Here is a 17,078-nt window from a genome sequence, read left to right on the forward strand (position 1 = left end):
TTGTAAGGACAGAAATCATCATCCATATCTTTAATAAATGCAGTTTATTATAGTTTTAAAGAATGATATTCCCTTTGTTATAATTGCCCATACATGATTGCAGACATAATAGGATGGCAGTAAAGTAGCAAATTCTACAGGGTTAGCATATAAAAACAGACTTGTCAGAGTAACAAACTAAAATGCAAAGAAGTCTAATTGGTTAAACAAAAAGTTAAATATTAAATATGGTAGTGCAGAATGTACAGTGACATGTCGTCTTTCACTCTTTAGGTACTATAGACTATTCAGGCTATTACAGCTTTTACAAATTACTATTCTGAAGTAGCAATTCATGCCCAGGAAACCAACTGTTCCTCATTTGTAGTTAGTAGTGGTGCCAGGATTAACCCCATTGAGAGGATGTTGATTTTCATGTACATTTCTATGTATAAATTCAGTTCTGTGTAAATCTATTTCTCCATTATAATGTCTACAGACCCATTTGTCTTTTGTGATAAATTATAGACTTGCAGATGAGCTGCATGGTTGGGTCTACAGACACCAAATTGACCGAAAAAAATTAGGAGAGAAGCCACAGCGTGCCAAAAAGGCAAGAATGGCACAGGTAAGAAGAATTGAAGCAATATGCAGATAAACCAGATGTTCTGTGCTAATAAAAAAAGGCCTGGTCTGATTAAGATTGTGCTCATGGTATGTTTAAATACTGATGCTAGACCACTAAGAAATCAGTTGATTAACCATTTAAATTTTATTTTGCAATATTTGCAGAAGGCCCAACAGAGGAAGTTCAACCTGTCAAGATATCTCCCAGCTCATTCACAAAAGACTGTAGACCGGTAAGTTCCCTACATGTGTAAGAGCGTGAGTGGGCCCTGTGATGTGTTGGAATTTGTCCATGGATTTTCTGCCAAGGTGAACTCCATTTCAGTGTGTGCTTTTATTTTGCATAAATTACACTTTTCTCAGGCAGCATGGTGGTGCAGTGATTAGCTCCGCTCCCATCCACATCCAAGGTCTTTAATTCAAATTCTTTACTCAATCAATATTGGCTTAGATTTTGTATGTTCTCCCCCTGACTTCTGTTTATCACTGGGCACTCATCTATTACACTGACATCCTTAAAGGTATACATTGGTTTGACTGGTCATTCTAAATGAACCTTGCATCAATGGAAGCTTAATTGAACTGTCACCCAATCCAGGACTGGTTGCTGCTATGCATTAGATCTTGCCAGGATAAGCTGTATCTCCCACAGCTCTGAATTTAAGAATGTGAATTATATGTACAGTCAGTCTTTCTTTACTGCTGTAGAACAGCAGATTTAACAGGGATGCAGCAATCCAGCTACGCCCTCACTTGTATTCCTTAATGAACTCTAAAGCTCTGTATTTCATCTAATAACAAAGGTGTCAAGTAGAGTTGAGCTGACACTTCTGCAATGAATCTTTCAGACAAAAAGGCACCCAATTGGACATGCATTTTAGATTCTTAACAAAAAACTGAACCACCCACTGTCTGTGGAGCAAAAAGCTCACAAAATTTCTTTGGCCCTGAAACTACTCTCCATAGAGCCTTGTAGGCCTTTTTTCTTTGGTTGACTTATTTTCAGTCACTCATTTATTGTTTTTTTTTTTTGTGATTAAAGAGGAATCTTCCCCCACCCAACTTTACATATGCACCAGCATTTTATCCTTAAAATGATTGTAATGAATCAAAAGAATTGACCGAGTTAAGTGAATTAGTTAGAGCCACCAATAGGCGTAACACACACATCTTTGGAATCTGGGATAATACAATACAATACAGTTTATTTTTGTATAGCCCAAAATCACACAGGAAGTGCCGCAATGGGCTTTAACAGGCCCTGCCTTTTGACAGCCCCCCAGCCTTGACTCTCTTAGAAGACAAGGAAAAACTCCCAATAAAAACCTTGTAGGGAAAATGGAAGAAACCTCGGGAAAGGCAGTTCAAAGAGAGACCCCTTTCCAGGTAGGTTGGGCGTGCAGTGGGTGTCAAAAGTAGGGGGTCAATACAATACAATATACAGAACAGAACAATTCCTTAAGACAGCATAATATTAAAAATTTTAGAAGTACGGTAAAACAGTAGATGATATGACATAATTAGGTTTGGATAATTTTAGAGTCCTGGAGACCTCATCCATCTAGCTGCCTCCCCATTTGGCCATGCCACGGCTGAAACGTTGCTCCGATGAAAGGACCCTCTTTCCCATGATTCCTGTGATCCTCAATCAGGGATGACTTTACCATAGGCAGGCAAACAACTTGGCAGGTGGGCCGTGGCACCAATGGCCACATTTGGGTACCGAGAAAAGAAACAGAATAGGTGAGGGTTAGTATTCAAATATAATTATCATGTTACTTATGTTATAGTGCTAATGACTAACAACAGAGATGCAGTATGTACAGTTAATCAGCAGCTCTAGTCAGGATATGCTAAACTGAAGTAGTGAGTCTTCAGCCGGGATTTAAAGGCTGAGACCGAGGGGGCATCTCTTATGGAAGCAGGAAGACCATTCCACAGTTTAGGGGCCCTGTAACTAAAAGCTCGACCTCCCACTGTTATTTTATTAATCCTTGGAATCCTAAGCAGACCGGCATCTTGAGATCTTAATGTGCTCAGGTTTGTAAGTCATGATAAGTTCAGACAAGTAAGCGGACCTTGGCCATTTAATGCTTTATATGTTAAAAGGAGGATTTTGAAATCTGCCCTAAACTTAACTGGGAGCCAGTGTAAAGATTTAAGAACTGGGGTTATGTGTTCATATTTTCTTGTTCTTGTAATAATTCTTGCAGCGCATTTTGGATTAACTGGAGGCTGTATAGAGAACAGTTTGACCAGCCAGTGAACACCGCATTGCAGTAGTCAATCCTACTAGAGATAAATGCATGAATTAATTTCTCACAATCCTGTTTATTTAGAAAGCGCCTTAATTTCCTAATATTTTTAAGATGGAAAAACATGTTTTGGACGACTTTGTAATATGCTTTAAATGACATGCTAGAGTCAAAGATAACTCCTAGATTGCGGGCTGATTCAGTAAAATTAATTGGGATTCCAACTGAGTTAAATGATGACAAAATATTGCTGTGATCAGCGTCATTCCCTCCAACAATTAACATCTCTGTTTTATCTGTATTTAAAGACAAGTAGTTCTCATTCATCCATTCCTTTATTTCACTAACACAACTAATTAAAGACAACATCGGAGAAACTTCATTTGATTTAAATGAAAGGTATAACTGGGTGTCATCTGCATACAGTGAAAATTAACATTATGTTTCCTAATGAGAGATCCCAGTGGAAGCATGTAAAGTGAAAACAGTAAAGGTCCCAGTACTGAGCCCTGCGGACACCATATTGAACTTCTGTGTATAATGATGGAGTACTGTCTGCACATTTCTGTACATACTGGAATCGATTTGATAAATAAGAACTGAACCAAGCGAGCACGGGCCTGTAAGCCCAACATCGTTTTCTAGCCTGTGCAGTAAAATAGAATGGTCAATGGTGTCAAATGCTGCACTTAAGTCCAACAACATAATTACAGTGGAATTTCCTTCATCAGAGGATATCAGAATGTCATTTACAACCCGTGTTCGTGCCGTTTCTGTACTATGACCAGTGCGAAGCCAGACTGGAATTTCTCAAATAAATTGTAATGCGTAAGGTGTGACTGAAGCTGACTGGCGACTACTTTTCTAGTATTTTAGAGAGAAATGGTAAATTTGAAATAGGCCTATAGTTATTTAGTATGTGTGGGTCTAGGTCTGACTTTTTAAGTAAAGGTTTAATGACTGACACTTTTAGTGCATCAGGTACTGTGCCATGCAGTAATGAACTATTGATAATGGTTAGAATAGGCTGCAAGAACATCCATTGCACTTTTTACTAGTTTTGTTGGCACTGGATCTAGGGAACAAGTAGTGGGCTTCATTTTAGTAATTAAAGTTAAGACTTCCTGGTGAGTTACAGGATTAAAATTATTAAAGTGCTGAATGCAATGTGACAGGGTCTGCTAAGCTAGTATTTGGTTTGTACTGTGATGCTGAGATCTGGGATCTTATATTTTTAATTTTCTCATTGAAGAAGTTCATAAAGTCTGTACTGCTAATATCTGTTGGTATTTTGCACTGTTGATCTGAATTCCCATTTGTTAATTTAGCCACTGCTCTAAAAAGTACCCTAGGATTTTTATTATTGCTATCTATTAATGTAGAATAGTATTCTGAGCGAGCTTTAAAGAGGGCCTTTTTATATTTATATACACTCTCTGTCCATGCAATTTGAAAGACATGTAGCTTTGTTGTTCTCCATCTGCGCTCCAGTTTTCGACACTCTAATTTAAGAGCTCGAGTATTTTCATTAAACCAGGGAGAGTTTCTATGTGCTTTGATCACTTTTGTTTTAGGGAGCCACTGTGTCCAGAGCATCTCTCAAGGTCACATTATAATGTGATGTTAGCTGATCTAAATTGTTTTCCACGTTTACATTTGATGTTAACTGATCTAAATGGTTTTCCACAATTACACTCGACTTACTCAAGGTATCTATAAATTTTGAAGCAGAATTACAATCTAGATGTCGCACTGTCTTTGTTTTAATCTGCGAGTGCGCTGGCATGGGCAGAACTAAATCAAACGTAATTAAGAAGTGATCGGAAATAACTACATTTAATGGAGTAATATTTAAATTTTGAATTTCAACTTTGTAAGTTATAATTAAATCTAATGTATGGTTATGATTATGAGTTGGACCTTTGACAATCTGACAAAATCCTACTGAATTTAACAAATAAGTAAAACATTTGCTAAAAGTGTCAGTTTCCACATCAATGTGTACATTAAAATCCCCCATCAGTACTACGTGATCATAATTTATAGCCAAATCAGACAGAAGGTTGCTAAATTCAGTCATGAACAATGAATATGGCCCTGGTGGTCTGTAGACTAGCACTATAATTGTGTTGGAATCTGTTTTAATATTTAAAATGAATGCCTCAAAGGATGTAAAGTTGCCTAAATTTTTAGGAGTGATTTGCATTTTGTTACAATGAATTATTCCAAGGCCTCCTCCTCGACCAGAATCTCTAGACTTATGAAGGAACGAGTATCCATCTGGTGACGCCTCAGCTAGGGGAACAGTGTCACATTTACTAAGCCAGGTTTCAGTAAGAAGACACAGATCAGATTTTGTACTTAATATAATATCATTTACCAAAACAGCTTTAGTGCCAAGAGAGCGAATGTTCAATAAACAGCATTTAAAACTGCATGGTTCTTTCTGAACTGCTGATATATTTTTTGTTTTAATTTGAATTAAATTTCTATTACAGATGCCCCTGGTGGAATGTCTGGTTTTATCCCTTGGTCTAATTATACACCTTATTTTTTGGTTATCAATTAATTTATGGTTTGTTTTAAGACTAAATTAAGAACCCACATAAACACAGGGAGAACATGAAAACTTCACAGAGACATTGCCTGGGTTGGAAACTGAACCCATGACTTTGAGATTTTGTCATTTGTGTCATCCTTAGTATGAACCTAGGTGCAGAAAATTTGTGTGCATTTATAGGCCATCTCCCCATTTTGTAATTGAGTACTGGATAGACAAAACCTGTCCTAGCAGCAATGAGCACAAGGTAGACTTGGTCAGGGCACTGGTGCATTGAGCACACCAGCGCTGTTTTGTATTGGGCAGTCAGCTTCATTTTTGGGATATAGAAAGAAAACTGGTGAAAACTTGTATGTGGAGAAAAAATTAGCACAGACGTTACAGGGCCAGGAATTTAACTCTGGAGCCATGTGGCAAGCACTGTGTAATATGAATTGTTCTCAAAGTATATGTTGTTAACAGCATTCATTTATTTATTCATATAATTGTCAGCTGTGATATTTTTTATGTTAAGTACAATTTTTTTGCCACATTCTTGACTATTGTTATAATAAAATATAGTTATTCTTTCCTGGAGTCAGAGATCTAGTAATTTAGCTCTCATTACTACAGGGTTGTATCTTTGTTGAAGAGCCAATTAAAACATTTTATTACCACTTGCAGTTGTTTGATGGGTGTTTGAAAAGTAAAGGTGCATAGTAAAAAAGTGACAGTATAATACTTAGGTTTACCTTAAAATTCGTACATCACTTAGACTTTTGTTATTTGTTCAGTTGCTTTGTGACTTTTTGAAATGGTTGATGGGTGTGGGTGTCTTTGTTCTGAGGTCATGATACTTGCCCTAAATGGTCCATTAGAGGATTTTACATGTGAGGTATTTATCTTTTCATGGAGAGTACAGATTTTGTGCTTTACCTTTTTCATTTTAAAGGCTTTGTATGTGGATCCTTTGATGCTCCCAGTAATGCATTCTCTTGCCCCATCCTTTGGCCTTTATCTGCCATGCTGACAAAATGTTTTCAGGCCGAACCTGTTTTTCTCACTTTAGCTCTGATGTCTCTCCCTTATTCTTTTCAGGGTTTCTTCAAGCCAGCTGCAAATCTACCCTGGACCAGATCAGAGAAATGACGATTTCTTAGATGCTATTGACCGCCGAGAGGACACCTTTTATGTTGTTTCATTCAGGAGGGTGAGAACCTTAATTATAAAAGTTATATAGTTTATATTATAAAGCTTTTTTTTCTTGTAGTGTTCTGTGACTCAAAAATTGAGGTAGTCATTTTGCAAATAACAAAAATCAGAAAAGTATAAATTTTTGAGAGAGTTGGGGAGTGGGTCGCGTAAGTTTAAAAATTACATTTATTTCTATAGCTCATTTTCATACACAGGATGTATCAAAGTGCTTTACTAGATATCAAAGAAATAGTTTCAAGAAAACAAAAACAAGTTACATTAGGCAAGAATAATAATGACTTAAGTAAAAAAAAATCAATACAAGCTTGCCTAACATAGGTATACTAAAGTATAACTAGTAGAAAAGTACACTCTGTATATATAATAACACATTGTGTAAGTCTCTAAAGATGAGTTTGATGATAAGGTCAGATGGCCATGAAGAGAGAAAAACCAAAAACACACACAAAAAAAAAAAACTTCAGTTAAGCTAGAAAAGAAAAAAAATCTGCAGGGGTTCCAAGGCCAACAGACCAACCAAGCCTTACTGGGCATTCTATGTAACATAAATGGTCTTAAGTCATTCCTCATTGTTTCCAGACCTTGTCCCAGAGGATTTGATGGAGTGAGATTTCTGGATAACTGGGGTATCTGCTTTTATTCCAATGTCATAGCTGGCCATAAAGGCAGTGGTGGTGTAGAAAACCGGAAAGGAAAGCAGAGAAAAGTGCAAGATTAGTAAGATTGCAAATCCACAAAGAATACAATAGTTCATTGCATGTAGATTCTATTAGGAGTACAGCTAAAATGTAGCCACAAAAAAGAAAGCCAAATTTAAAAAGTGGGTTTTTAGGAGTTTTTATTTTTTTAATGAGCCATGGTTTTAGCATAGCAAATCTCAGTCGGTAACCTTTTCCAGATTTTTGACGCATAGCAGCAAAAAGGCTGCCTTACCTGTAGTACGTAATTGTAAAAAGGATTAAAAATTCTGATGAGAATGCTGCACCTGAAAGATGTTGCTCCATCTCCGCTTATTTCCTGTCATTTTTATTCTGATCTGTTTGTTTCCAGGACCACTTATTATTGCCTGCCATCAGTCACAACAAGACTTCACGTCCAAAAATGTCTTTAGTCATGCCAGCAATGGCTCTTAATGGTAAGCTTTCACTAAACAGTCCTTTATTGAGTAGTAATTAGTATTATAGGATGTAAAACATGAAATTTATATTAGAATGTGCCCACTGTAATGCTTGTGCATGTTGTGAAGAAGGGATGGCAATGTATAAGATCATATGCTTTTCAGGTTACCATATATACACGCGTTTAAGTTTTCCCGCAGATAAGTCAGGGCTTTTTATTGTATAATTTCCGGTATTTTGTAATGTTGGTTGTATAAGTTGAGTACGGAAAATTCATGCTACTGGTCCTAGAGATTACGATATGCTAACACCCACCTGAGAGAGTAACCACAGAGCACACTGCCTTTTTTTCTATGTATTGTGCCTACATGACCACACGGTAATACCCGAACTATTCCAAAATGACGTTTGCACTGTTTTATGTTTTTTGTATCTCACACCCTCATACACCTTTATCATTAGAGCATCCTTTATCTACAATGGAGCATTTGATCAGAAGAGAATGTGAAGCTGGTTTTAAATTAAAAGTTGTTGAAGTGGCAAAAGAAATTGGTAACTGCACTGCTGCAACAAAATTCGATGTGTCTGAGAAGCTGGTGTGAGATTAGAGGAAGCAAGAAGATGTAAAAAAAAAAAAAAGTGTCGTATTTTGGAATGGGTATATAAGTCGGGGTCTGATTTTTAGGATTGATTTTTCGGGGTTCACTTATACACGAGTATATACGGTAATTAATTGACTTCCTGTAGTGGCATGCATTAAGTTTAAATCTTTGATATGGAGGCTCTATGAATTCCACTGCTCCATCTGGACTTTTCAGATCTGCTGTTGAACAATGCCTGCTGATGCCAACTCTGTGTGATTTCAAAACTCAATTCAGATTCTTTAACATGTGTAGCTCCTGACTGGTGGAGTGAGCTGCCTACGTCTATTTGAAAGTCTGACTCCTTCAGTCTGTTTGATAAACAGTTGAACACTCTTGTTTGCTGAATTTCTGTCTAACTGATTGTCTCTGTTAGGAATTGTAACTCATCTTGTATTTTGTTCTGAGCTCTTCACTTGTGGTGATCAATTTTTCTGTGATACTTGTTAACAAACAGTTTCCCAGACTGAAGTTTACTTAGCTTTGTTGACTTCTTTTGTAAGTCGCTTTGGAAAGAAGTATCTGCTAAATAAGTAAATGTAGATGTAAATAAATGCATGGTAGTAAGTAAGTAAGATAGCTCTGTGACAAAAAATACTTTGACACAGAAGCATTACTCCAGAACAGGCAACTTGTTAGTAAGCAGTGTTTCAGAATTGGACCAATAGAACAGTTTAAGGGTCTGCAGTGGAGCTAAACATATTGATTATTGGTTTGAGGTACAGCTCTCATGACCAAAGATAACTTGATAGAAGTCTGCAGCAGTCCAGACTGCTTTTTTCTGACATTGTTCTAGAAACAACTGGCAGTGTTTAGTAGTCAATGGCAAACAATGACTGCAAATTTTTATTGATTTATATGGGATGCCAATGGTCCAGCTTCTATGAAAGAATTGGGAAATTCTTTGGAAAGCATGCTGAGAATCGGTGCAGTTGGTAGGTAGGCTGAGGTAGATTTCCCATACATATTTTCATGCCTGCTAGTCAATAAATCCTTTTTATTTTGTTTTGCATTTTTTAATTCAAAGTTCAGTATACTGCAGCAATTATGGTTATTTTTTTAGTAATTTTCAGTATGGTTGGCTTCAATCACCATACATGGTATGATAAGGAAAAATGTCTGTTTAGGTTTCTCTTATAAGTATCTTTTGGGAAAGCTTCAGGGAGATAAATAGAAGCTGGCACACAAAGCAGAATAAATGATAACACCAAGCATCTTTTAGCAATCCCTTACATCCACAATACTACGTTTTCATTTCGAAAAAAATGTTCAACTAAAGGAAACTCTGAAGCTTTCACATCATTTACAACAGTATCCCCACTAACACCAAAATAGCCAAAATAATACATATGACATTGCCATTGACCTACACTGTGCATGTGTGCATCAATGGAAGAAGGATGAAGAAGTATCCCCTATGATACTTCATTCATTTGCAGCTTTACCTATGGAGATCAGCAGAGGCAAAAATGAAAAACTAAAAAAAAATGCATTGTTTAGTTTAGACTGAGGATATGGTGTAATTATTATTGAGAGTAGTACACGAATAAAAGGTGTGCACAGAGAGGAATTCAATCAGGAAAGAACCACATAATAAGCATGAACCAAACAGAGCACAACTAGTGTCTGTGCTTTTAAAACTGTGTATTTTCATCCATCCACACTGAAACACTGAGTCATCATTTTCAAAATATCTACTGCTCTGGAAAGTGTTTTCAAAAATCACCTCAGTTTTCTGGGTTTAAACACACCAGGATAGTATGGACAAAAGGCAGAAATGGAGACTAGTTTCTGCATTTTTAAACAAAAATTTAGTAGTGTGGACGGAGCCATGTATACAAGAAGTCCTGTTCTCCGTGTTCTGTCATAATCCTGTAGTGCATACCATCATAGCAATGGCATTACTGCTCAAAGAGGATAAACAAAATAGTTTACTTACATAAAGTTAGTAGCTTTGTTTACTTTTAAAGGAAGTCTCCCTCTTCTATACTAATAAAAGGCAAAGCCCTCACTGACTGACTGACTGACTGACTCATTCACTCACTGACTCATCACTATTTCTCCAATTTCCCGTGTAGGTAGAAAGCTGAAATTTGGCAGGCTTATTCCTTACAGCTTACTTACAAAAGTTAAGCAGGTTTCATTTCGAAATTCAACACGTAACGGTCATAATGGTCGACAATGTCCGCCATGTTGAACTTTCTTATTTGGCTTCCCTGCACTAACCGAAAACAATGTACATACTTATTTTGGTGGTATGACGCCACTGTCGGCTGCCATATTGAACTTTCCAACGGTCTTTGTTACTTATGGGCCCATCTTCAAGAAATTTGGTACACGAGTTCCCAACGCTAACTGAATCCTACTTACTTACATATATACATCCATAGCCTGCAGCTCGGTCACCGTGTGAGGTGGCTCTGGGTCCCCCATCCCAACGTTGCCCTGCCCCAGCAACGAACCAGCAGTCTTCCACAAAGGCTGCAATCGCACTTCGGGACGCACTCCAGCATGTCGTTCCCTTAGGGTGGGGAGTGGGGGGGATCCCAAAAGTGTTCAGAAACCTCACAATATGAAAAAGAAGAAAAGGATGATTCAGCTTCTGATTAATAATTGTGCTGCACACAACATGCTTCCACATATAGATAATGTTCGCATTGAATTCCTCCCACCCAATTGCACAGCAGTGCTTCAGCCATTGGATTTGGGCATCATTCGCACCCTGAAAGTGTATTATGGCAAAGAAATGCTGAGAAAAATTCTCATCAGCATAACTTTTAGGCAGGGGGAGATTAAAATTAACGTGAAAGAAGCTATTGAAATGATTGCGAATGCCTGGGTGCAAGTTAAAGAAAGCACTAGAGTAACAAATACAGAATCTCATTACAACTAAGTATTTTTTAGGTCCCTGGGAGTTTTTTTGTAACAGAATTTTACCTGTATTTATAACATGCTGAACCAAGCAAGAGGCAACAAAAGCAGTGCAATAGATAAGCAGCACTGCTGATTACTCACACTGAAAGTTCTTCAGATTACATTAATTCAACCCCACTGCAGTCAGTTTGCGTTCCTTTTGTTTGTTGCATGTGCCGTTCTTAAATTCAGATCAAATTTGTCTTAAAGGACGTCTCCAGCCACTTTGGACAACTGGCTTTCCATTTTTATAAGTCACACACTTCAAGTTCTTGTGTACAGTTCAATAAACAAGAGGGTAAAAAAATAGCTAAACTGTAACTGACCTCACTAAACAGAAAAGGTCTTTATCAAGCCTGTGGTTCTTTCACTCATTCCTTATAGGACATTTACATCTGGGCATCATCAAGACTAAATTTCACTATCCTGCTGCTTCTTTTCACATTTCTGGCTTTCCATTTCCCTCCAGTTCAGCCCTTTTCTGAAACCTCTCTCCCCAACTCCCAAGTTCCTGAAATTCTAGCCAGAAACATCTATTAAACCTTTGTCTGTGACCACTTTAGGTAAGCCTTGGTAAGTACTTGCGTGTTAGCTAGTAGCTACTGTGGACTACCACGGAGCATACAGCCACCCCCAAGCCAACACAGACAGGCAGAGACACAAGTCCAGGACACAACACACGTTTATTCAGAGTTGCGGAAGCACTTTTGCCTCGCTCATCAGCAGTAACACCCTATAAAGTACCCAGCACACAATAGACAATACAGTCCTTTCTTTCCTTTTTTCTCTCTTTTTTTCTTCTTTGCTTCCGCTCCTTCCTCAAGCTTCGTCCTGCTTCCTCCCAACTCTGGCTGCTTGAGTGAAGCAAGATGGCTCCTTTTATACTGCTCCCTGGGAGTGTTCCAGGTGGCTTTTTAGGCAGATCTGGGATCACTCCCAGGTGTGGTGAAAGCCCATTGTAGGGCTGTGCAGCCCCCCTGGCAGTCCTGATGGAACCCAACAAGACTGTTCCGAACTCCAACAGTTATGAAGCCCTGCAGGAATTTGTGGAGCCACAGCAACCCTGTGCGGCAGCCCTCTAGTGCTCTGGGGGAAGTAGTGTCCTATGCACATCTGCTCCTCTTGTCCTTCCATTATATCGACCTCCTGGCCAGACAAGGACCATATTCATCCGTCACACTAAAATCCTGGTGGTGTGTGTGGTGCTAAAGCCCCCAACCTCCCAGTGGCACGTAGGGTATCCTTATACTTCACTCACCAAAGAGTTGTGTCAAGGAGAGCCAAAATGGTAGTTCTCCCCAGTACCCTTGAGAGTCCCTCTAGAAGGTGTGTGAATATTCTAATACAACTTTTGTCTATATTCATGTCTTGACCAACTTAGGTCTGCACCCTGCTGGCTTTAATAGGTGTGACTATTTCAGTTTTCATTAGACTTGGTGAAATTCAAAGTGACCTTTGTACTATTCTCTTTTAGCAAAACTATGTCCTGTAGAAACACCAAGATGTGTTAAATGATGTTCATTAGCACCCTTGTATCCTTTTCTCACTTCTTTCTGACAGAGTACTGGTGCAAAAAAAGTCTAACCAGATCTATAAGCAAAATCCTGTCTATTGCCATTTTATATACTGATGTGTGTTTTCAGTGAATGGCAAACAAGAAACTTGCGAAATCCCGGACATTAAAGCTGCTTTTAGTTATGTTATGGATGATAATCAAGAAGCGTCATCCGGGCACTTATGCCATTATTCTCCACTTTCAGCTGGTGGCATCTTACATCTCCTTGATATCAGCATATTGTTGTAATAATATGTATCTACTTATCCACAAACAGCCATACTGCTTCACCTTAGATTTTGGCATTGGAAAATTATAAGTATACCATTTTGTATTTTTTTTTTTTTTTTATTAGCCATCATTAAATTTGAGGTTTTTCATCTTTTGTCTTTAATATCTTGGCAGTTTTCTGCTTCATTTATGACAAATTAAATCTTTTATGAACTAGGTTGAGTTTGGTGTGAATTAATTGATTTGTTTCCTTGTCACAGTTGTGTGTAAAACACGTGTTGTTACCCCTTGCCGTGATGGATTGCAAGTGTCTTATAGTCTTGTCACATTCCTCTCTTTACATACAAGGGGTCCTACTTTGACTACTGTGTAAACGTGTCTCATTCCTGTATCATTCTTCTGTAGTAAATCCAGTACATCCATCCTATAAATACAATGGCACACACTATCATTTCTCATTTTTGCTCCTCCCTTCCCTCAGAAACAGTCTACAACTCCTCACAAGGCTATGAAGTGATGATGCAGATCGACTGTGAGGTCATGGACACCCGCATCATTCAGATCAAGAGCTCCAAAGTCCCTGCTTTCCTGAAGGAACACCGCAGAGTGGACAATATAACATCGTCTTTGCATGACCGTCACAGTGCGCCAAGTGCAGAGTCCACAAGACAGGATGCAGTCGGCAAAGACAGGGTCGGTCCTCATGCCGAAACGTCATATTTGTTATCTCAGCATGATGCCGTCTAACTGAGCACTTGAAGGACTGAGAATATGAAAGCAGCTGAAGTGCTTGCCCCCCTGAATCAGGGAGGACCCTTGTTAAAACACCAAGCACTTTACCTAACCACTGTAATGAACACTGACTGCCATGATTCCTTTCACCTCTGTAGCCCTTTGCTCATTTCAGGACCTCTTTTTGCTTCACTGTGCTCTTCCGTCCAGCTTTGTCCCCTCCATCTCTGTCTGGTGCAGGTCAGTACTACAAATACTGTTGGGTGCAGGGACATCGCAGACACGCCAGGTATGTTGTGTGTATATGTGTGTGTGTGTGTGTGTGTTCCACGGCCTGCGACACAGAATTCTCTTTTATGAGGTGAGATATTTGAATATGCCTGATGGCACAAGCAATATGTTTATATTTGTGAAAACCAGGGTTATTCTTTTTCCTTTTGTAAATAGAACACTTCCTGAAATTCCAGCCTTATTATTTTTATTTGTGTGTAATTTTGTTGTTTTTTTTACCTTTGTGATAACTGTTGGTTGTGAGGAGTCAAACTTGTAAATTTAATTATCAAGTTTTTTTTAATCTTGTGTGCTAATTGTAATGTCAAAATAACGTTGAACAGAGTTTGGATTTAGTCAGAGGGAGTGTGTTTGGTCTGAGGCCATCTCTGCTAAACAAACTTGTATGGTCTGAGCTGTCTGCTCTTGGCTGACATTCACGAAAGGCCAGCTAGTGTGCAGCTAATGCAAAAATGCATCAGTTTATGAATCCCACTGTTCTGACTGCAGACTCAACAAAACTCAGCACTTAGCCCGCAGAAGTGTTTAGCTTTCAAATTTCCATTGATGAATAATACGTACTTGCATCCATCCTGGACTGGTTCCTACCTGACCCCCAATACTTCGGATAGGCTCCAGCCCCAATAAACCTGAATCGGATTCATCAGACTGGAAGATGGATTGATGAATAGTGAGTATTATTTATGAAATGATCCTAATATTTTCCACAAATGTAATGCTTAATTCAATAAATGTCACACACAATGAAGCAGTAGTTGTAACAAGTCATGGAGCCTCAGTTATAATCAGACTGGGACTTGTGCCAGTTCTGCATTTCAAGCCTACAAATATAATAAAAATTGTGAAGGGAAATTTACTTCGGAAATGTTACTGCTGCTGCCTCTAAGATGTTAGCACTCAATTTTGTAAGGTGCATGTTATTTTTGTCATTTTATTGTATACAGTTATATTGTATACTCTGAGAATCCCCCAACTGATATGCAGTCAGTGATTGGTTCGTGCCATGTGCCTGCCTATGCCGGGGGAGTGTAAAGGAAAAGGCCGCCGTCTCCTGTAATAGAAAGATGAATTCATATTGTGTGAATACCCTTAAGCTGTGTTAAAAAATCCAAATGGAGGTTTTGTTGATTTTTTTTATTATTATTGTGAAATTGTTCTATACCTTGTTGTAAATACTAGAGTGAAAATCATTTGATTTAAAAATAAAAAAAGACCAATTTATGGAAATAGGCTGTGAGGATTTGTAAATAAAAGAGTAAACAGTAAAATAATTGAAATGTTTGTTCTTTGTTATATTTACAATTTAGGTTTTGCTAATTTATAAAAAAAATGTTCTGTGCACACTGTGGTGGGATGGCGCCCTGCCCGGGGTTTGTTTCCTGCCTTGTGCCCTGTGTTGGCTGGGATTGGCTCCAGCAGACCCCCGTGACCCTATAGTTAGGATATAGTCGGTTGGATAATGGATGGATGGATGGATGGATTCTGTGCACAAGAACAGCCTCAAAGACCAGGGTGAGCAGTTATGACCGTTGACTTATATATAGAACATACACAAGGCCGAAAACCAGAATAAAAATAATCTTAATCCATTTTAAGTGTAATGCTGGAAAACATTTATGAACAATTCACACACACACACGTGTAACACCGTTTTAATTGTACACAGGTTGTGTTCATAGAGTGCAGCCAGCAGTTATCGATGCACAAAATGGCAGTGAAACAGAAGGATGTGAGAGAGTGTCATGCCGTATTCAACTAACAAACATTTCTGTTGAAAGGCCTCAGATTAAGATGGGGGCATTGGGCACCACACAAAACCACAGAACAGTAATAAAGGAGTGTGGATGAAGGAAGATCGCTCATCTACTGTAAGGTTTGGCAGGTTAGTCTAGAGGCGTGAAGAAGTTTTGTTTTATTTAAATGTGGTCAAACATGAAGCTGGGCAACTGGAAGAACTTGGAGGGAGGTGGAAATCGAAGTACAGCTCCTCAGTCACACCATTGATGTGCTGCTGCATGATGTGTTGTCTACACGCACCCCGTGTCGTCTTAGGTTTTCTTCTGGTGCTCAGGTTTCCTTCCACGTCCCAGAAATGTACAGCATACGGTGCCTTGCAAAATCAAAACCTCACATTACAATCTGAAATTAAATGGATTTTCATTTGCATTTTAGGTAATGAACTGAAAACTTGTGAGTGCATGTGTATTCATCCACTATGCTATGAAACCTCTAAACAAGACCTGGTCCAACCAATGAACTTCAGAAGTCACATAATAAGTTGATTAGCGCAATCAAAGTATCACATGATCTGTCACATGATGCCTTTATAAATGGACAGTTTCTGAAAGGCAACACCACTAAGCAAACAACATTGGAGATCAAGGTGTTTTTTTTTTTTTAAAAAAAAAAAATCCCAATTTTTAAATATCTCACGGAATCCCATTAAATCCATTATAACAAAATGGAAAGAATATGGCACCACTACATACCTGACAAGAGAAGGCCACCCACCAAAACTCACAGACTGGACAAGGAGGGCAGTAAGCAGAGGAGGAACAAAGACACCAAGGGCAACAGTGAAAGAGCTGCGAAGATCCACAGTGGAGATTGGAGTATTTGGCCATGGGACCACTTTAAGCCATACTCTGTATACGGATTAGGGCTTTATTGGGGGGGGGTAACATTATTTAAAGAAGAACATAAGAAAACATGTTTGGAGTTTGCCTAACAGCATTTCACGGGTTCCCTAAAGACCTGGAAGAAGGTTCTCAGGTCAGACAAAACTAAAATTGGAACTTTTTGGCCATCATTAGAAATGCCAAGTGTGGTGTAAGCTCAACAATTCCCGTATTCCCAGAGTTAAGTATAGTGGTAGCAGCATTACGGTGTCTGGATGTTTTTCATCGGCAGAGACCGGAAAACTGGTCAGAGTTAAAGGAAACATGGATGGCATTAAATGCAGGGCAATTCTTGAGGAAAACC

General features: G+C 38.5%; 2 protein-coding genes across 4 annotated transcripts in view; one reads left to right on the forward strand and one right to left on the reverse strand.

The window, feature by feature from the left end:
• Positions 1–15,367, forward strand: part of atf6b (activating transcription factor 6 beta) — a 70,253-nt gene extending 54,886 nt beyond the window's left edge. For both annotated transcript variants that reach the window (XM_039768806.1, XM_039768805.1), the window contains exons 13-17: positions 508–607; positions 772–839; positions 6,499–6,610; positions 7,666–7,750; positions 13,555–15,367. In XM_039768806.1, coding sequence (XP_039624740.1) covers positions 508–607; positions 772–839; positions 6,499–6,610; positions 7,666–7,750; positions 13,555–13,820 — 631 coding nt within the window. In that variant the 3' untranslated portion in view covers positions 13,821–15,367. The remainder of the gene's footprint in view (positions 1–507; positions 608–771; positions 840–6,498; positions 6,611–7,665; positions 7,751–13,554) is intronic.
• LOC120539076 (olfactomedin-like protein 2A) overlaps positions 6,874–17,078 on the reverse strand; it is a 58,595-nt gene continuing 48,390 nt past the window's right edge. Inside the window, exon 8 of one of the 2 annotated variants that reach the window (XR_005635551.1) lies at positions 6,874–7,268. The gene's annotated coding sequence lies outside the window, so the exon portion shown is untranslated. Of the gene's footprint in view, positions 7,269–10,782; positions 10,939–17,078 lie in introns of those variants that run through there. The other variant, XR_005635552.1, reaches the window with a different exon arrangement.

Source organism: Polypterus senegalus, chromosome 11, assembly GCF_016835505.1.
Source record: "Polypterus senegalus isolate Bchr_013 chromosome 11, ASM1683550v1, whole genome shotgun sequence".
Classification (NCBI taxonomy): Eukaryota; Metazoa; Chordata; class Cladistia; order Polypteriformes; family Polypteridae; genus Polypterus; species Polypterus senegalus.